At 47.5% G+C, this 22,172-nt stretch overlaps 1 protein-coding gene across 2 annotated transcripts in view; it reads right to left on the bottom strand.

The window, feature by feature from the left end:
• EPHB1 (EPH receptor B1) overlaps positions 1 to 22,172 on the bottom strand; it is a gene marked incomplete at its 3' end in the record, with an annotated part of 414,865 nt that overhangs the window by 127,398 nt on the left and 265,295 nt on the right. For both annotated transcript variants that reach the window (XM_079794807.1, XM_079794808.1), the window contains exon 4: positions 10,074 to 10,229. In XM_079794807.1, coding sequence (XP_079650933.1) covers positions 10,074 to 10,229 — 156 coding nt within the window. The remainder of the gene's footprint in view (positions 1 to 10,073; positions 10,230 to 22,172) is intronic.

Genomic DNA, 22,172 nt, shown 5'->3' with positions numbered 1-22,172 from the left:
GTGCACTCTACATGCATAAAGGACTGTCTTGTATAAAACCCAGAAACCCCTGTCCACCTCTTCAGCTTCTAGAAGAGAAAGATTGACCAGGGGCCACTAGATGAATAGAAGGCACTGCCCAGGACATTTGACCTGAGGGTCTTCGGAAGCAGGAAGAACATCTTCATGCCTAAGGCCCCCAAGGCCCCGAAGGCCTCATGCAGACCTCCTCTGTGAATCTTCCACAGCTGTACACAGGACTCCTGCCCTAGACCGGGGAAGGCTATACATTCCCAGCTCCTGCTCCTGTCATCTCCAATCCAGGTAATGTCTCAGAGAAAAGATCTCCATAGGTCTTTCAACTGAAAGATCCTACGTTGGGCCACACCCTCCCTCCCAGAGCAGGCTCCAAGGTGTTTGCTTTCATTAGAGATGATGAGTCTGTCCAGTCTCCTTGAAGTCAAATGACCTTAGGACACACTTCAGTCATTGCTACAATGGAAGGGTTGCTCCTACTGGGGCAGGGCCTCCTGCAGAGCAACTTATTCCGGTATGTCATTTTCAATTGCTGAAAACTCAGACCCTGAACCATCCCAAACCCATGCAGGCATGGGCATGGCTAACCTCATGAGAGCTGCACACAGGCCCTTTTAGTGGGCATGGGCACAAAGCCTGCCCTTCACCCACTGAGACAGAGAATTCTCACCTCACATGCAAGTTCCTCTTTGCTGGCCAACAGACAGCATCCTCTTGGGGAATTAAATGGCTTTCTGTCTCCCTCACTAAGCACTGGCAGGGCTTGGTGGTGACCATGGCATCCCACTGCCACCTGTTGCTCCTTTAACCACTCACCTCCTATGCATGTCTCGCTCAGCAAAGCCAGTCTGCACCAAGCTTTATCTCACTCCACAGCTGCCATGCAGGCCTCACTCCACTCCACACTGTTGAGCATCTTTTACCGCCATGTCCAAGGTGAGCAGAGCTCAGAGGTTACCTAAAGGAGCTGCTCAACAGGCCACCTGCAAGTCTAAGCCCACAGCCACAGGGTGGGGTGGGGGATACACCATTACCACCACTGCCCTGACCTTCTCTCTACATAATGAAGACAGAGAGACCTGTGTGTCCAAGTGGCGTGTGGCCCTCTATCCCTCAGTCTCTGTGAGACAAACACTCTTCTTGTGGCTTCAGTCAGAGCACTCTTGATGGAGTGGGCAGAGGTGGTCTCTGGCACAGGCTGGAGGGAATCCTGGCCGTGCCAAAGGGTGACTTCAGAACTGCAGCCTGCTTTTTTTTTTTTTTTTACAAAGTCATCCATGATCATTTATCCACTGGGGAGTCCATTAAGCCCACAGCCAACACCATATCAGGTGTCTGGCTCTGACTGAGCACTTTACAGCCAATTGTGTAGAGAGTTCCTCAGAAGACTAGACACACAGTTTCAAAAATAAATCACTACAAAATGCTGGCATCCTGGTCCTCTGCCACACATAATTCAGACAGCATGGACATGTCCAAAGTGTAATACCCATTTCTGTCCACTTCACCAAATTCCCACACAATTCAGAAGTTCTCTTGGTGGGCATCTCCACCACCTCTTTGCACACACTCAGTTGGGATTTCACAAATTACTCAGGCAGCTTTTGCTCTCTTGAACAGTGCAGAATCTACACTTACACAAAGTTGAAAGTAGCTGCCTTCTAAAAATCTCTGATGAGAGTCAAAGGCACCTGGGACCACTGGTCTTTGTCACACCCAAGTAACATTGTTTCTTTTTCTAAAAGTGTATGAGCCTGCAGAGAAAAAGGGTATATACATAGCATACCTAGTTTCAGCAATGGTAACTGAAAAAAACAACAACAACTACATAGATAGACGTATGTACCAAAGGAAGAAATGGTAGCTAAATGACAATGCCAGTGCTTGGATCTTAGCAGCTCTGAAATAACATTAATGTAGGATAGGCAACTCCAATAACAGTAATAAAATAACATAGCTTACTTACATTGAATGCTTTCCAAAATGCCAAACGCTATTCTAAACAGTATTACTACATTTAACACTCTTGACAATATAGTGAGGCAGACACACATACTCTACTCATTTTATGGATGAAGAAATTGAGACACAGAGAAGCCATGACAGTTGCCCCACATCACACAGTTGGCAAGTGGCAGGGCAGGACTGAACCCATCTACAGATGCCAGAGCCCACACTCCTAAAAATTACGCTAATAATTCTCATTTGAGAGATGATAAAAACAGGTACTCAAAATGCTCTACACTTGAATAAACACTATGCCTAAATCTACAATGCAAAGTTATAAGGGCAGAGATACCCAAATGGGCATAATTTCCTAAAGGGACAAACAAAAACATTGGATGTTTCGTGTCCAAAAATTCTGGTAGGAGCCCATCTGTGAGGGCTGCAACCAAAGTGAACAATGACGTATCCCAGTCACAGGAGAAAATCCATCATATTTCCACTGAACCCTGCTCTGGGATGAGGGTCATGTTTCATTCTGGCTACCATATTTTGAGAGCTACATTGATCAATGTGGGAGATTCAGAAACTGTCAGCCTGGTCAGTGGGGTTCAGGAAATCAATGGCTTTGAGGAATAGATAACACAAGAGATGTTTAGCCTAAAGTAGGTGATTAAGGATGGATAAGAAAGTCATCCTCAAACCCTGGAACTGCTGACCTCCGGAACACTGGCCCTCAATGGTGGACCACAGGTGAGGAGGGGAGGAAAGCAGTGCCCAAGCCAAGGTCCAGAAGACCTCTCCTACACCAATGGGTGATGGCTGCCTAGCAATGGAATAGAGCTGCCCTGAAAAATATACCAGCTGTCTGTCATCACAAATACTCAGAAAAATAAAAGTGGAATGGCCACCTCTCAGGGTTGTTAGAGAGAGAAGGAGGACGTTGGGAAGGAGTTTGGGTGGCAGGCTGCTCTGAATGTTAACAGTCTGTGACTCCCAATGCCCTTATGATGAAATGCTGAAACAGAAATGTCAGCGCACGTGCCCGGCTATTAGCTCAAAACTGAGAGCTATAGGATGCCTCCTAAGGGTTGTACCCACTTGGGTCAAACTACTGTGAAAAGAAATTGTAGATTATAGAAGTGTGAAAGCGTGTGTACACAGGCAACAATGACCTTTCTTGAAACAGCAGTGACAGTTACAAATAGCTTTCAGCTTACAGTCGCACTCCCTCAATTCTGCATCCAGGTGCATAAACCATCCAAATCCAGGCATCCGAGAAACAGCTTGCCCTATGACTCTTGTTCATCTATGACCCTGGTCTGAATTCCACCTCAAGGAAAACACACATTACCTCCCCCTCAGAAGCACAAATGACATAGTTGTATGTGTAACATGGATCACGGAGCAGGGTAAAATCAAGCAGCTCTTCTATCTATAGAATGGAGCACACGGTGTATCTTTTACTAAAGCCCTGGTCAGCAATGGGTAAAGCTAACTGTGAGCAGCGTAGCCCACTTTCAAGATGTTGCAACTCCTAGATTAATAGAGGCAAATGCTTTTGAAAAGGTCTACCTTTCCAAAGTGCAGTATAGTCTTCAATTTGGGGTGTTTGTCACCTTGGGGGACATTCTTGCCCAATTGGCCTGAAAAACCCTCCCCTAAATGGCAGCACCAGAGTTTCCTCCTGGCCTGTTTACTACCAGGTGGGGTAAAAGACCATGTGAGGGGTAAGGACCATCACCCACTTACTAGTCCCTTCCCACCTGATCCTCCTTCTAATCAGTCAGTTTGCTTCTGCCTCAGTTTCTCCCTCAGTCCTTCCCGAGCCCTTCCCAGCTAGGTCATGCTACCTGATCTCCACTCTTCTCCCCCATCACTACTCCCGCCCCTTGCTGATGCTGTACATTGGAGGTCTCCACACTGCCCCAACCTCCCAAAAGTGAGAATGAACTGGAACCAAGCCAGAGTAGGTGGGAGTTGTTCTGAAAACTAGTGAGACTCACATCACACCCACCTCTCCTCCAATCTCTCTCTCTCCCTTCCTCCCTACCTCCTTCCCTCCACCCCACCCCCCACCCTGGCCAAGCCAGGCACACAAGACATTGATGGGAAGGACAGGCCCTGTGGCTCCAGTCTACAGGAATTCATTCAATGGCCTCTCTCCCTAGGAATCATAAAGCAGAGGACAGAGAAATATGACCTATAGCTCTAAAGCAATGTTCTCAAATTTTAGCGTGCTTCAGAATCACCTGGAGGGCTTGTGAAAACTCAGATTGCTGCCTCACCCGCCATCCCGAGAGCATCTCATTCAGCAGGTCTAGGGAGGGGCTGAGAATTGGTATTTTCAAGTTCCCTGTGATGTTGAGGCTGCTTGTAAAAACAGGGACTGTATTTAGAAACCACTGCTATAAAGAAAAAAATCCCTAGCAATCTTGATGAGCATGACCCAGCAGGAACCAAGACCGGTGGCAGAAGTTGATGAGCTGATGTCATTACAGGCTGTTCACGGCACCCTGAAGGCCATCAGGCCTGGCCGCAGAGGACTTCATTCTTTTCCTGCCATCCCAAGTCCCTTTCCATCCTCTGGGCCTTCGTGCCTCTTCCCCTTTCTGGGCAATGCCACCATTCTCCTGGGCAGTCCATCCAAGGAACATGACCCATGTGCCACAGGGATTCATGCAGCAGATCCGGAACTCCAAGCAGAGGGGCCAGGAGGATGAAGAAGGGCTGTGCTGCCCTGGGATGGTTGTGATGAAAAAGGGGGCCAGCTGCTAGCCCCTAAAGGATGAGACATAAGCTTAAAGGAGATAACTGGAGCGTGCAGCGAAGGGAGAGGGAAGAATGGGTTCACATCCTTCTCTGTGGGAGGCAGATTTGAGAGTGAGAGTAACAGCAAATCAGCATCATTGTCTGCACCATCCTCCTGGGAGGTACCAAAGCTGAGCTCCCACTGTGCATGAGGTGGATGCATGGGAGGTAGACAGACCTGAGTTTTCACATGCTGCCACTTCATTCTCCCTTTCTCCCAACCTGAGTTCCTCCATGCCTAGTTCTGCCGATGAGATGCTCCTATTCACAGCGGCCATCATGTGCTCAGGTCACACCACCAGGATCCATACCCAAAGTCCCCACCTGGCCACTCAGTTTCCCGGCCTTTCTGGGTAAGGCACGAGGGAGGTCAGGGGTGGTCTCTGTGGGGACCCCAGAGGTCTGGCCAGCATTGTGCTCCTCACGTGAGGGGATGGCAGGAAGGTCCAGTGGACAAGACAATGACCTCTGGATCCCCTCCTCCATCCCGTTTCTATGACCAGAACTGCAGAGGGAAATCCATGCCTTTCGGAGCAGAAATAAGGAAATAAGACAAGCACAGACTTGTCTCTGTGATCCATCAAAGTTTCTCCCACGTGGTTGACAGAAAAGGGTTTTGTTTTTTGTGTGGTCAGAAATGTAACAAGGTAATTATTTTTACACTAGTCTTTCTGCATAGTCTTTCACAGAAAGCAATTTTATAAGGCATAATTATCTCTTTTCACCTGCTTCATAAATTCCTCCTTTCCATTCCGTTCCCAGTAAACTAGGAATTATTGAAAAAGGAAGAGGCGCATTTCGGTGCGTGGTTTCACATAGCCGCACACTTCGCCATGCGTTCTTGGCTGCACCCGCTCTCCGCTGACCCTGTCACACCTCCTGTGCCATAGACCCTCCTGTGGAAAGAAGTGTGTCTGACCCTGAGGGGTCATGGAGCCCCTGTTCCTGAGAACCCCCTTGTCTGCCATGGGGCTGCCCAGTGTCAGTCCTCTCGGTCCCCGAGGAGAGGGCTCGGCAGCAGCTACAGGTCTCAGGTACTGGGTCCCTGTCTCCCCTCTCTCCCACAGCACATCTGGTCAAGTGGCCATGGCCTCCTCATTGTTTTCCCCAGGATCTTTAGGCCAAGGTGACTGTGCAGTCTGGGGATAAAGGACGGATCCTGCTGTGATGCTCAGGGATGGCCTTAACCTGGTCTCTCCCTGAGGACATCCCTTTTATTTTTAGATCTCCAGCATCCAGGCATGCTGGGAGCTTCCGTATCTGCGACCGTCCTCACACTTTCCAGGGATGTAACCAAAGCAAGTTGAACACTGATCGAGAGTTTGCTATGAGCCAGGCACTGTGCCAAAGACTCTATAATACTACTTTGCTTATTGCTCATACCAACCCAGAAAGGCATGCATTCTTAGAAGGTCATGAAGATAAAGTGGCAGAATGGAAGGAAGTTCAGAAATTAGCCCAAGGTTGCAGAGAAAGTAAGAGACAGAGTCAAGCTTCAAACTTTTGTCTGTGAAGTGCCATAGCCCACCTGCTATTTACAAAGGATGATTTAATAAGCTTCCCCAGAACCCACCCATGATCGGGGAAGTGGGATGCCAGGACTCCCTAGGGGGCCCCAGGGCCATGGGGCGGGGGTCTAGGATGGCAGCAGAGGAGGAAAGTGACTACATCCTCAGCTGCAGCTCAGGGAGCCCGAGATCACAGCCTGCTCCTTAGCCCACAGCCTTCACGCCCCTTCCCATTGGTGGGCTGCCCCTTTCCCCTGACCTCTTGCCCTGACCCCTGCACTGTCCACATAGCCTGGCTTCATTCAGAGGCTTCTTTAGCAGGGAGGGGTGAGGGCCACCTGAGACCTGACTTGAGCCATCCCAAGCTCTCACCTCACCCCACCATGGCTTAGGCTATCCCTTCCATGTTTGAGGGCTGCCCTGACATGCTGCAGTGTGTGGCCTAAACCCTTTCACAGCCTTCTCAGTCTCCTCTTGCCTCCTTTCAGAGCCTGAGGGAAGCAAGGCCTCCTCTAGAATATGAGCAGGTATTGGACCGGGCAAGGCAGCGGTCAGCCACGTATTCATGCAGCAGATCTGGAACTCCAGGCAGAGGGGCCAGGAGGATGAAGAAGGAGGAAGAAGGGCTGGATGTCTCTAGACCGGCAACAATGACTTCCTCTCACTCAGACACAGCACCCCTCCTCTGACTGCACTGGCGCCCACACCAGGCCCTTTGACACTGCCTTGGGGAGTGCCCAAGTCCATGCTGGGTCTGCAAACTTTGTCAAGGACAAGGCTGGACACACAGGACTGCCAGGGCCTCTCAGAGGTCAAGGGGATCCCAGGCTCTCCCAAAAGAGTAAGAAGAAAATGAGGAAATGCCTACGTAGAGCCATAAAAGTTACTGTGCATTCTAAATGTTTCGGTTAATTTAGAATAAGCAAACACTATAAAAAATAACAAACATATATTTGCTGGTCTTGAGAGATTAATGGAATTCATTAAAAATACTAATTTTCAGCGCACTATAGGTATTTTAGCCTTATAAAAGAGTGCATTTTAAATCACGGGATTCTTTATACATTTTCATTGTTGTCACTGTTGACATCAGCTCATTTAAAGATGACGGCAACAGGCCCACCCGAGGTCCTTCCAAACTTTGAGGCCAGGGCTCTTGGACACTCCTGACACTGTCTCCTCTCCCCAATGCCCACAGGACCTGGACAATATAGATGCCCAGGTCCTGTACATTTTAGAAAGACAGAGCTTTCCTTTCCCTGGGTCCTCCCACTGCCCTGCTCATCCATAACTGCTCCCTGGTTGGAGGGATGGAGGAGGGCACTTACAAAGTGAATAGGCACCTGTCCCCTCGCCACCCCAAACATCCTCTCTCAGGCTGAGCTGGGCTTCTGTCCGGCTGTCTTGCTCCACTTGGGTAACCAGCCGGGTCCCCAAGGCCATGGGTGCAGGGCTGTGCCTGGCCTCAAACACTCCAGCTATGTTCCTGGTATCTGAAAAATTATTTACTATGGTGATGTGTGATGCCTCTTTAAGAGAACAGATGGCACCTCCAATTAGAAAGCTTTAAAAGGAAACCCTAATGAGATTATAAAAGCCAACAAATTGACTTTTTCATACAGTACTTCACGAGCACACAATAAATCAAATATATAATGAGGCTCAATGAAATAATAGGTTTATTTACATTTGTTTTGCCTAGCATTGTGCGGCAGCCCAGCCGGGCCTCTGGGACCCTCACTAAGTGCTTGCCCCTGCAGGCCGAGGCTGGACAATGCATCTGTGAGTTGCTCTCGGGCCTGGCCATCACAGATAAGTGTGGCTTTGATTTGGTGACCTCTAGTCTGACCCTAGCACTCTATATCTGTGGCACAAGAGCAAAGGGTGCGGTGCTGCACACAGGCAAGTCTAGCATTCACCCCTACTCTGGGCAAGGTGGGGCGATTGTAGTAGGATCACAGGGGGTGAGAAAGGTGTGTCTAACTCCAGAGATAGCTGGGCCAGAGAAGGAGAGAAAAGCCAGTGAGGTCTGATTTCAATGAGGTGGACGCAGGTTATGGGTAGGCAGAGTAGAATGAGAGTCTAAGTGTGTGGACTGGAGGCTTTGGGATATTTCTATTTATTCTAGGAATCATCCTATTGGTTCAAGCACATCAGGTTAGTTGGTCGGAAGATAAGCCTTGAAAGGTAGAAGGGGTGCAATATGGCAAGGAGGATAGCTCCACATTAGCTTTCTGAGCATCTGGTCATTGCCTACTTTCCCTCCAGGTGGCCTTATCCAAGGGCCGGATGGATTTACAGGGTGGGCCTCCTAAGTGGGAAGCTAGGAGGCCCAGCTCTCTATGTGCATGAGTTAATCTGCAGAGGAGAGAGGGCTCACGGGCAGAAATGGAAGGGAATGTGTTTTTCAGGAGGGGAGCTGTGAGACCCTGGCTATGTGCTTTGGCAGCCATCGAGGCCGGTCCTTTTTCTGGACATCCAGGCAGTGGTGATTCCTCACCCCTAAGTGGCTTCTAAAGAAGTACATTAAACAATGGGTCAAGGTCACAGAGACCCATGGGAACCTCAGAAAACAGTAGAGAAGATACTGCAACAGAAAGACAGGGACTCTATTCAGCAGAAATAGAATCATTTCTGTTCCTCTCACCCCACCAGAGAGGGGGGCCTGGGGAAAATCAGTTTATAAGAGGATGAGCTTTTCATTTTTATTTTTTTTCAGTTCAAATCTATAAACATTGATCGACCTCAGGACCTTGATCTAGAAGACACTTTCATTCCTCTTCTTCACCCAGAAAAGGTTACATACATTGCAAAGCCAGAATCAAGAAACTCTTCTACTGGGGGCTCAGGACTTTTTTTTTTTGCCCACCAAACTGCAAGTATGTATGAAACATTCCCTCTGAACCCTTCTATGCTGGGGTGGAAGAAATTTGATCCAAGGAGGTGAGGGGAAAGTCGCAGAGGAAGCCAGGCAACAGTTTCCAGTGCAGAAGAAAACTTTAGCATCATTAGAGGCTCCACTGGAGAGGGCAATGGGAATAGCAGAAAGAAAAACAACCTGTGTTTTGGTGCTACAACACTTAGGGGAGTAGAGAGAATAGTGCTTCCTGCCTCACACGATTATGGGGGAGAAGATTGTGAGGAATTTCTCCCTTTCCCCATCTTTACACAGGAAGTGGAGTCATCCCCCAATAACTCACACACACTTTTGTCAGGATGACTGCCCTCCTCTATAAAGAGAGAATGAGAGAGTGGTGGAGCTGATGCATTAGCCCAGCCCCTAGAAAATCTGTCACATAGGTGGGTCCTGTGGCCAGGCCTCTGGTCTTGTCATTTGGTGAGGGTAGAGATGCTGAACTATACTAGGCACTGCAAAGGATACAAGACCTTCATCTGGTAACTGAGAAGGCAAACACAGAATAACTCAACAATTAATAAAATGAATGTCTGAGAAGAGCTGGTCACAGAAATACAGAGCCAAGGGACTTCTTAGAGGAGGTGACTGGAAGAGTTACTAGGAACCATTGCAATCTCCTAGCGGATCTTGAATTTGTACTCAAAGAACGCTCCCATCTGGGAGGAGGAGGTAAGAAAGAACCTAATCTCCACCCTGTGATACTAAGAAGAGAAAGGGACCCTGCATGGCCAGTAAGGAGCTGTCCACTTCAGCACCGCAGCCAGCATTTCAGCACTGCAGCCAGTGCAGCAATTGCAGAATATTGTCTTAGTCTCCCCTGCCACAGGCCCACCACTTACACCAAACTCCCCAGCCCAGAGCCCTTACAAGACACTTACTAGTGCATGCCACTTCTGGGGGGTCAAAATCCGCTCGGTAATAGCCAGTCCGGCAGGTGCAGATGGAAGATGCCTCTGAGGGGGATCTGCTGTTGGAGGGGCAGTGTGAGCAGCCCTCAGCTTCCTGGCTGGCCTTGAACATCCCTGCAGGGCAGGCTGGAACACAAAGAGACCATCTGAGAATTAGTGGAATAGCAGAGTGAGAAGCCTTTCCCTGGAACTGAAAAGCAAAAGATTCTGCCCCCCCCCCACCCCCACTAAAAAGGATATGGAGATACCCATGCACAAAATGAGCATTTCAGATTTAGAAAACCCCTATTTAACACTTCCAATTCTTCAAACATCCTTAGTGAAAAATACCTTCCTGGTACCAATGGCCTCTCTCACTTGAGCAATATGAATAATGATCCTTCCCTTTCACGCATGTTGAGAGATTTAATTGAGAAAATGAATCTAATGTGTAGCTCAGCGTCTGGGACCTAAGTGCTCTTTAAATGGTTATTCCCTCCCTGTTCTACCTGGTTAATAGCCAGGGCCTTACCCTGAGCCACTCACTGAAGGAATCTTGCCTAATGTCCTTCCATGGAAAGGGGTCCTGGTTGACCAATGGACCAGACCCATGGTTCTTAAATGCCATGTTGCAACAACCATGAGGGACACTGTGTACTGGGCTAACAAGCACTTGTTATGAATGATAGTAAGGGACTGTATTTCATGAGTGATTCTTTAAAGAGAAATTAAAGTGATTTCAAGGTTACTGGCTTAACAACATCATTTTCTGTTAATTGCATTTTTAAATGCTTTGGAGGGTGAGGCAAGAAAAGGATGGCTTTGCAGGCAGTGAACCAGGGAATGTGTCATGCATTTGGTGTCATCTATCATGTACATGGCTGCGGGGAATATTGGGAAAGCCTGGCACAGCCTGACGCCAACTAGAGGTGCCCTCAGATATGAGTTGCTTCCTCTTAATTCCCTGTGTGATCACCTTTAAAGAGATATGCCCAAAAATGTCTGACTCCATCCAGCCTAGTCCTTGGGCTTTCACCATGCCTCACCTACAGAGACCCTCTACTCTAGATTTCTGGTCTCCTCCTTGCTGATTCCGCAAATATTCCTGTTGCCTGCTCCACTTCTCTGAGACCCTTTCTCACTATCTCAGCTCTTACTCTTCCTGTCCCCAGGATTATACTCTGGTTCATCCTCCTCTGAGACCAGGTAAACTTTCTTCATGGGTCAACTCATGTGGCTTTCTTACATACCTCACAAATTCATTCCACAAATACTTACTGTAACCCTTCTGAGGACCTGATAAAGGGAATTTAGAGAACACAGCCTGCTTTCAAGAATGAGATACCATCTCACACATGTCAAAATGGCTATCATCAACAAATCAACCAATGACAAGTGCTGGTGAGAATGTGGAGAAAAAGGAACCCTCGTGCACTGCTGATGGGAATGCAGACTGGTGCAGCCACTGTGGAGAACAGTATGGAGTTTCTTCAAAAAACTAAAAATGGAACTCCCATTTGGCCCAGTAATTCCACTTCTAGGACTATATCGCAAGAAACCAGAAACACCAATCGGAAAGGACATATCTACCCTAATGTTCATAGTAGCACAATTTACAATAGCTAAGATTTGGAAACAGCCTAAGTGCCCATCAGCAGATGAATGGATTAAAAAACTCTGGTACATCTACAAAATGGAATACTACACTGCTGTAAAAAAGAAGGAATTCTTACCATTTGCAACAGCATGGATGGACATTATGAGCATTATGCTAAGCGAAATAAGCCATTTGGAGAAAGATAAATATCATATGATCTCACTCATTTGTGGACTATAATAAACAACATAAGCTGATGAACATTAATCAATCCAGAGGCAGAGAAGAATCAGAAGCATCAAACAGACTATCAAACTTCAGAGGGAAGAGAGGGGAGGGGGGGTTTAAGAGATCCACCAAAGGACTTGTATGCATGCATATAAGCATGACCAATGGACACAGACACTGGCGGGGGGGCGGTGTGAGGGCAAGTGCAGGGGGCGGGAAGGAAGTGGCCGGGGAGGGGTCAATGGAGGAAAAAGGAGACATGTGTAATACTATATATAATATTTTAAACAATAAAGAATAAAAAAAGAAGCTCTTGATCCAGTCCTCATATAATTATAATACAACTAGAGGCCCGATGCACAAAATTCGTGCAAGAGAAGGCCTTCCTTCCCCCAGCTGCCGGCACCAGCTTCCCTCTGGCACCCCGGACCTGGGCTTCCCTCTGGCCGCTGGCAGGCACCCGGGACCCGGGCTTCTCTCACAGCCCTGGCTTCGTCCAGAGGGTCGTCCAGAAGGACGTCCAGTCTAATTAGCATATTATGCTTTTATTATTAGAGATGTGATCTTTGCTGGAACAGAAGTACCATTATAATGGCTTCTACTGATACAAAGCTCATCTTCCAAAATATATAGTTCCCTCCTGGCAAGGGAAGAGTATTCTTTAATAAGAGTAGTAGCCACCATCTGTTAACATTCTTGTTAAATGTGTTACATGCATTTCTCTATGGGGTCACTATTATTATCATCATTTTGCAAATGAGGAAATTGAGACATGAAGGGGTTCAAAAAGTTGCCCAGAATGACACTGTGGGAGAAATGATAGTAATAATATACACATGAACTCTTTGGAAAATATCCACAACTTTTCTACTAAGACAAGAAGGAAAGACTGGTTCCGATGCTGGGAATTTTTTCTCACTCCTTTGCTCGCCTGAAGTGAGGTACAGTGTTTCAGTTACTCTGAAAGTGCACTGGGTGGGAGCACAGCTTAGATGGGAGGCAACTTCTGAATTGGAATGTTCTGGAATGGCAGAACCCAAGAATGTTCCATGGAGTCCACCTTCTTAGGGTTGTTAGCATCTGTTACTTATAAAAGGGTCCTGAGGCAAGATATTTTTAAAAATGTGGATTCAAAAAATTAATCTCATTTTTTTATTACAGAATTTTCAGAACTTCCAAATGGGATATAGAATGCTATGTTTCCTCACCAGAAAGCTCTATTTCATCAAGCATCACCTGGGATTCAAGTCCCATGAAATGCACTGGGGACAATGTTATTGAGATGATCCAATAAGGGCATTGAAATTTGTTGTGACCCATGTGAAAATGGGGTCACTTTCTGACCCATCTTAGCAGATTCAAAAGAAACTTCTCTGTAGAAAGTAAAGAAACTCAACTTAAATCTCTACTAAAGACTCAACAAATAATACACCAACTGAATGATATAGCAACGTACCCTGGAATTTTAATTGCTGATCTATCTGTCTGAGGCCACTCAGGATGGGTTCTCCCTTTGTTTGTTTCCTCCTCTTCTTACATCTCTCCCCGTACCCCGTGAGAAGCACTTGGTCCTTTCCACTGTAAATCACCCAGCATTGCTGGGCCCCACTCAGTTCTGGGGCTGAAGAACACAGGGAAACCCCAGGCCTGAGCTGCTCAAACACAGCAGAAGCTCTTTCCCTGCCAAGTGGGGGAGGGGAAAACCGTGCCTTGCATGCATGCATCTGGTCCCCTCCACACTACAATTTTCCTAATGTATCAGTCCAAGAGGAACAACGTGTCTTCACCGTCTTTCCAGCACTTAAAAGCCTCCTTGCTTCACATTAAAAAGTTAACAGCATAAAAATCATATCAATATCCACGAGTGGAGAAGGGACTGGGAAATGCCTTCCTGAAACTTCTTATGAAGGAGGCAGAACTGGGTGGCCCCAAGCCCCTGGGCTCTAAGGCAGCCACCAGAGGAGGAAATGGAGAAGAACTGGTCCAGGCTGGACTTTAAAGAAAGACATTCCACGAAAGACAGGGAAGAGAAGTCCTGGGATTCCATCCTTTCCGGGGAGGGAGCACCAGGCAGGGGTCAGACAACCTGGGTCTGATTCCTGGCTTTGCTGGTGCCTAGATGGGTGATCGCTGGCAAGCCATGTAATCCCTCAGCACCTCAACTAGCTCATCTGTGTAAATGATCAATGAAAAATAAACTCACATTTCTCACAACTGCCGCAGATTATATCATAATTTAATAACCTCAAACATTAAAATGTGCTAAGTAAGGCTACTTCCTCTCCACTCCAACCTACTCATCCACTTTTGAAAAAGCAGTTTTCTTTGCAAAAACTTTTAGAGTTCAGGATCAGATTATAAGTTTTGAGTCCTAAAGCAGGTAAATGAATTCTGGTGCCAAATGGAAGAATTGTTTCTCCACATAGTATTTGTCTTGTATAATAAGCAAATCGATATACCTACAAAATACATATTTACCTGTAATTAAGTACAATGAATGAATCTCGTTAATATTTAAATTTCGTAAGTTAATATTTTGTTAAATCTGTGTCTATGCATTCTCTAATTTGTAAAGAATCAGCATTCCTAGGTTCATTTATTAAACTTTAGATTGTAACTTACTAGTATAAGCACATGTGTGCTATATTTTCTCATAGAATTAATGCGTTAAGTAATGGTTAATTTGCACTTGCTTGCTTCTTTTTCGATTCCTGCTACCGATGCTAACCGTGTCGAGTCACACTCGACATCCGAGTGCAAAAGTTTAAAGCACCTGGCTAGTCCACAAAACCTTTTTAAAAATATATACCTTAATTAATTTCAGAGAGGAAGGGAGAGGGAGAGAAACATCAATGATGAGAGAGAATCATTTTTGGGCTACCTCCTGCATGCCCCCCATTGGGGACCGAGCCCACAACCCCGGCATGTGCCCCGACTAGGATTTGAACCTCGACCTTCTGGTTCATAGATTGATGCTCAATCACTGAACCACACCGGCTGGGCCACAAAGCCTTTTTAACTCATCTTGTATCAGACACCAGTACTAAGAAATAGAAGTTAAGAATAGAGTTATTTAACTAGAAATTTAACACAGAAAAATAAATAAGAAAACTCTGCTGCCCTGGGGGAAAAGCCACTTTAATTGTTAGAGGTGATAAATGGAGCTTCTGGGAAGAGAAAGAGAAAGAGAAAGAGAAAGGGAAAGGGAAAGGGAAAGGGAAAGGGAAAGGGAAAGGAAAAGGGAAAGGGAAAGGGAAAGGGAAAGGGAAAGGGAAAGGGAAAGAGAAAGCAAATGGCCCAGGTGAGTCACCTGAATGTGCAAAGCACCTGGGAGTAACACAGTAGAGTACAGTGGGGACTCTGGCAGCCTGGAGACCACACACCTACCTAAGGGCTCTACACTCTCAGAAAATGCTAATGATAAGCTGTGATAGTCTAGCCAAACACATACTCACACTTAAAGCATTTTAAGGTTCATAACACAATTCTTCGCTTTAATATCATTTTAAAACTCAAGGGTTGCCTTTCTCTCGATACAGGATGATGGTCAGCACTATCACTACAGTTAGGAGCCCCTCATTCACCAAATGTTTATTGAAGATCTACCACGAGCCAGGCCCCAGGCTAGAAACATAGCCCAGAGTGAGGATGGGGGCAGACTTTAGGAAGCGCCCTTCCTCGTGGGGGAGGCGGAAAATGAAAGGCTGATTCTGATATCGTGTGATCTGTGCTTGTGCTTGTGTGTGCACGGCATGGGGAGACCGGTCGGGGAGGATGTGCACCATTTGGGGGATCCCTTGTTATGAGATGAAGACCATTAGAAACGTTTTCCTGTGGTGAGGAGGGGGTGAGATTCAGAAGGAGGGGCAAAGACCAAGTATGAAGGGAAGAGGTGGGAGAACAGGAGAGGCAGGAAGGGAAATGGGGTCAGAGAGGGCCCAGCCCAGGATCTCAGCAGAGACGGCTTCACTGTTACTCCAGCAGGTGGCTGGGCAGAGAAGAAGCTCCTGCGCCCTCCTGTGCATTCACACGGGACCCTGGCCAGTGGGGCACCTGCAACTAGGAGGGCTGTCCGTTTCCGACACCAGTGCAGCCCACGATTGCTTTGTTTCCTTAAGAAAAGGGGGTTTCTTTCCTCCACTGCAAGTGATCACAGTGCAGACAGGTGATGAATGGAGCTTGGGCGTGGCATTCCCTCCACGTACACCTCTTCCCCTGCCCGCCGCCGTTGACTGAGAGGAAAGACAAGAGCCTTTAAGCACGTGTTATTTTCCGTTCCCCAGGCAAAACACACAGCACTTCCCTCCCCCTTTAAGTGACAAGGGACGGTACTCGCGATCTCTAGCTGATATCCACAAGGTCACCTTGGAACGCCCACCCAACTTCTCAGAGCCTCAATGAGGTAACAAATTACCCAGTGCTTACAATGCTCTCGAGAACCGCCCCCTCTCGTCCCTGCACGCAGACTTCCAGTGACACTAAATCCATCACCTACAGTACTATTACTTTATAAAGAAACAGATTAAGTGTCTCATAAACAGTGCAGTGATTGAGATAATGGAAAGCGCCTCTCGTCCCCATCTGCAGCATCAAGTTATGAAGCATTTCCAAGCAGCCAGGAAGAGGAAATTAATAGAAGTGAGAGGGAATAACCACTTTTATGCAATTTCCTCAGGAGATACTGGACCATCTAATCTATATTGGAGCCCTTTAACCTGTCACTCAGCACTCACCAGGGCCTCTTTAGCTCTCACAAATTTTCTTGATATCGAAGGGAGATAAAATGAAAACCTCAAAACATTATTGTATAATTTTCATATGTGGAGGGTGTACAATGCCTCTGCCCCTCCCCCCTCAACCGTGGCCTCAGAGAGCAACATTTTTATGCAGGAGAAATGTGGGAGAGCTTTAGCTATTCCCAGCGCATGATCCAGGGGGTCACAGCTACTCTGCAGGAAGGAAATCTCTCCTTGCATTTTAAATGTGAGTCTTCCCTCCACTACCGCCTTCTGTCCTTGCTCTTTCTTTTTTAATAATCTGATTATTTCTCCTGCTCTAATTTTTCTCCCCCAAATGAGTTTGCAAAGGTTCATGCCAATGAATATTCATCCCCTGTTTAAGAACCGGTGCCTTTTTCTCAAGGCAGGTGCATCTCAGCAGCTGGCTTGGAGGTCTCTGCCTACCTCTCTTAGTGACAGTGAGAGAGACAAGGCACCTGCTCCTGGCCAGGGATTAAGAGGTTTGGAGCCCTGAGCCCCTTGGACCTAGAACGCCCCCTTCCTCTCCACACTTGCCCAAGCTCTGTAGAGGCAGAAGAGCTTGGGCAGCTCGGCAGCTCAGCAGCACTGCGATAGGTGTGGTGGTGGCCCAGTGGGGAGGCAAGAGGGTCCTGCAAGACATGTACACAGGTCTTTCTTAGGTCTTGTGGCCTCATGCTGAGCCCAATATTTAGACTCACTCCTGTGGCCCAATGTCCCCATCACTTTCGCATTATTGATGGCTGACACCATGGGTATTTGGCTCTGGAATTCCAGGCTCTCTGGAAGGCGGTGGCACTGGGCCTCTGGGCTGGAATTTCCTTGTCTACTGTCAACAGTGGTCTTTGCTCTTCCCACGAATGGGTGCCCCTGAACAACCCCAAGGACCCACGGCCTCATGATGCTCCTGCTTCCCCTTATATTCTCGGCAATGTGTTGAGAAAAGTGAGAGCAGAGATGTAGCTCCCAGGCATGCATGCATCCACTCATCCCACTACTATCCTGGCTCAGAACTTCTCTGGAGGGTGATACCAGGTCTTGTCATCTCTGCATGTCCCACACACCAGAGCTTAGCATGAGCTCATACCAGGCATGCGCAGTCTGTGACTGGTTGAACTGAATGCTTGCCGAAAACTGTGATGAGACCCAAGATAAAAGCTGTGATAAAAACGACAACAACAATAATATGATCTTCGTATTAGAGGGTATGAGATGATGGGCACTCCCCCGCAAAGTGTGGATTCTTAAAGCTGTTCTGTATTAAGATTGTCAAAATGTTCAGAGCTTTGATTCAACAATTCTACTTCTAAAGACTCATTCTGATAAAAAATCATGATGTGGAAAAAGATTCATGCTAATGGATGTTTATGCCAGTGTTATTCAAAATATGGAAAGAAGAAAGGGAGGAGGAATAAAAGAAAACTTAAAAAGTCAAATAATTGGGTATTGACTAAGTAATGGAATACTACACAGTCATTAAAAGTATACCATGGAAAAATATTTTAAAAGTCGGTTTAAAACTATATAGAGAGTATAAACTTCATTCTACATACATAGATGCATATATATATATACACACACACACACACACACATATATATATATATATATATCATACTCATTAAAATGATAGCTGGGAATAGCAGCATTACTGGTAATGATTATTTAGTGTTTTTATGTAATTCCCTATGTTTTGTATTGTAGATATAAGATTTGAGTAATCAAAGAAAAATCTCAATCACTACATTTTTAAATTTTGGGAGGACACAAAGTATGGATGGCATCCTCTGACCCCAAGGCTCTGAGCAGCACAGGTAAGACTAGGCTGTTTACTGAAAAAAAGCTCCAAAGAGTTGGAGATGCCTGTGCAAGAGATATTTGGAAGAAAGGGAGAGGAAAGAGAAGCTAGGAAGGCTGCCTGGAGAAAGTGGCACATGCATAAGCCTTGAAGGATGGGTAAGTGTTGATGCAGGAATGGGAGGGGAGGGCAATGGGAAAAGTGTGTCCAAGATTCAGAGAGAGCCCTAGCTTGCCTGTGGAACCTTTGGGTAGTTGCAGAAGTTGTCAGGAGCACAAAGCATTTATGGAGGACATGGTAGGAGGTGGGCTGGGACACTTTTACTTCTAGGTGGACCTGCACACATGAAGCCAAATGGGTCTCCAGGTCCTGTCTCCCTGGGCCTGGTCCCAGCTGTAATGTCCTGTGCAGAGGGGACACTTAGCTGTGTCATACATTCCTATCACTCTTGGTGACACTTGCTGAAATTGATGAATGCTGTCAGCACCATGACACAGACAGGACTGTAACTTCCAGGAAGCAGGAGCTACAGTGAGTCTGGAATGCATCCATCAGCACAGACGTTGTTAAAGAGGTGGGGTCAGGATGGGGGCACCGAGCCCTGGTGGAATGGAGAGATCACTGGTCAGGACTGGAGGGGGACAAACAGAAGAGCAATATTTCAAGGGGGAGGGCAGACACTTAGGTTCTTGTCACCAATGGCTCCCTGTCCTCAGAGAGCAGCCAGGCACAGCACAGCCAACACCATGTCCAGGTGTGGGAGGCTACGCTGGGCTGGGCGGCAAAGCCTAGTGGAGGAACTTCAGGGATGCAGCCTGCCATCTTGACCCAAGACCTTTGTGGTTGGAGAGTGGGGTAGCGTAAAGCAAGCTCAGGTGTTTCCTAGTGATCGAGGCCAGTGATTCTCAATCTGTGGTCTCCCCAGCCCAGCAGCAGCTCCTGAGAACTTGGAGAAATACAGAATCCCAGATGACACTCCACACCTACTGAAGCAGAAACCATGCTGGGGCCAGCAGCCAGTGGCAGCAAGGCCTCCAGGTGATCCTGATGCAGCTTCTGAGTGAAAGCCACAGCCCTAGACCACCAGGGAGAGCAGAAGCATCATGGCTTTGGGGGCTGAGAAAACTGCCACTCACTGGTTGCGTGACCTTAAGCAAGTTACTTAACCCTCTGAACCTCAGCTCTCCCATCTGTAAAAAAAAGGTGCTAGCTTTCGAAGATCAGTATGTGCAGGTAAACTTTTTGGAATGTGGCATCTCCTCAATAAATAGCAGATGTTGTTTGCAAGAAGCCAAGCTGAATGTTTTCATCAATTATTCATTGTAAAGGATTTTAAATGACAACTTACTATATACTTGGAACTGTGCTAGGCACTGGGATACACAAATGGGTGAAACACACAAAGACTCCCCCCCAACCCATCTCCCACAGAGCTGGCATCCTCGTGGAGGAAGACAGACTCCAACTGTCAATTCCAACAGATGGGATCAGTGTGAAGAGGACAGAGCAGGGATCTGGCCCACTCTAGGAGGGTCTCGGGCAAGGGACATCTAAGTTAAGACATAAAGAATAAATAAAAGCCATACAAGTTGGCAGAGTGGGTGGGTTAGTGAGTGGAGGTAGAGAACCTTCCACCTGGAGAGAGTAACATGTGCAAAGGCCCAAGGAGAAAGAATATGTCTCAATGAAGAGACTGAGCAGTGTGTCCCTGGTCCAGGTGTAGAGTAAGTGCCAGAGGCTCAGGCCGAGTGCGTGTGGGGTGGGCAGGAGTAAATCAGTTGGTGAGGAGGCTGAGTCTGGATTGGTAGCTGAGCTCCTGGCATCAAGGCCCCAAGGTCCAAAGAAGTCACTGATGGGATTAAAACTGGAAAGAAACACAATTGGGTGTTTTTGTTTGTTTGTTTCTGAAAGTTCACACTGGCTGCTGGGAAGAGAATGAATTACAGTGGAGACAATTAAGGAAACACCACAGGGTAGTAGGTATGGAGAGACATAGATGGATTCAAGAGTCATTTAGAAGAAGAAGACCTGGTGATTGATTAGGAATCACTGCCATTCAACAAATATGCACTGAGCTCCTACGGGGTGCCGGGCACTGGGCTGGGTGCTAGGAGGCAGAGAGGAGGACCTGTTGTCTGGCTTGTGTCCCTGCTCATCCTCCATGTTTCATCCACTTAAGTTAGGCCTTTCCCTCTTCCTGGGGTTCTCTTTAAAAATCCAGCACCCTGGCAGTGGGTTCACTGTCCATACGACTTTGAGGGCTTGGGGAGTGACATGAGGAAAGGGCCCAGAGCAGAGAAGTGGGGCTGAGGGTTCACTCAGAAACCAGAACTGACTTGGTGCCTCTGGCTGTGTCTACTCCCCAAGTCTGTCCCCTACCGGCTGCCTGCATACAGCGCTAGAGGAGCCCCTGCACCAAGAAGGGTGCACAGCCTTTAGATTCAGGAATCCTCAGAGCAGCCAAAGCCTTCAGGATTTTGGAATGGGACCCCCAGAGGTGTCCTCTAGCTGGAGACCCAGCCACCACGTCGACTCTATTTCACTGGCCCCTGAAGGTGTGGCATTACCTGAGCCTCTCCCAACAGGCCAACTGGTCAGCCAGTAGGTACTGAGAGCCCCGTGAGGCAACGTCCTAAGCTTTAGCCCAACAGGGCCCTTCTCTTTTACATGCATCTCTCATTCATTCAACATGCATTTGGAAATCACTTCTATATGCCCTGAGTTAGGTATGAGAGAGTCACCTTCTTACCATTGTGAAAGAAGAGGGCTAATGTTGAGGAGTGAAGGTAGACGTGCAGGGAATCAGAAATGAAAGGGGACCCCAGGGGAGCCCCTAATCCAGAGGCAGCAAATGGCCAAATGGTGATGGAATTCTCAAGGCACTGGGCTCCAGAAGCAGGGCAAGGCCTCCTAAAGAAGAGATGAGGTCACAGCCAGGTGGTCAAGGAGGTGGGTGAGCCTTTACTGGGGGCAGGGGCAAAGGATTTGTCCTTCAGAAGAGGGCAGAAGCACCCTGCCAGCAGCCAGCCAGGCTCTTTGAAGGGAGCCCTACCTGTTTCCACTACCAGGGAGATGCTTCTTGGAAGGTAAGGGCCAGATCACTGTGGCCACTCCTAGGAACCCAAGGTCCTCTATCCTGATTGGACCCACTGGGCCACCAGCTCCAGGCCTCAGCACCCACTGCTATGCCAGGGTGCAGAAGGGGTGGAGAATCCCCAAATGTCTCCTCCCCAGGCCCTGTCTCCACCTGAGTCAGAGCCTGGCTGCCAACGTTCTAAAAACATCATCAATCTGGTAGCTCTGGGCAGCGGGCGAGGGGGACATATGCTGGCAGTCAAGCTGCTGCCCATATTTTCAAACTGAAGTGTTTACCCTTCGAGAAAAATCTTATTTTTAAGGTTTTCCCCTGACACAGACCTTGATGAATTCCCGTTAAAAATAATTTATAAGCAAGTTCTTAAGAAAAGCGAAGGTGACTTTTCACTGTGTTTCTCATGCAGGAGGGTGGTGAGAAGCCACCAGGGCTGCTGCTCTTTCCCGTGGGCCAGGGGGCATGGGCTGGCCACCTGCCACACAGACAGCCAGGCCTTGGGGTCATCACACCCAGAACCTGCACTGCTTTCCCTGCTCTCTCTGCTGTTCACAAAGCCAGTATGAAAAACAAACACAAACAAAAACCCAGAAACAGAACACGAACCACAAATCGCATT

This window comes from Cnephaeus nilssonii, assembly GCF_951640355.1.
Source record: "Cnephaeus nilssonii genome assembly, chromosome: 17".
Taxonomy (NCBI): Eukaryota; Metazoa; Chordata; class Mammalia; order Chiroptera; family Vespertilionidae; genus Cnephaeus; species Cnephaeus nilssonii.
The sequence above is the reverse complement of the archived record's forward strand: the minus strand, read 5'-3'. Positions and strand labels throughout refer to the sequence as shown.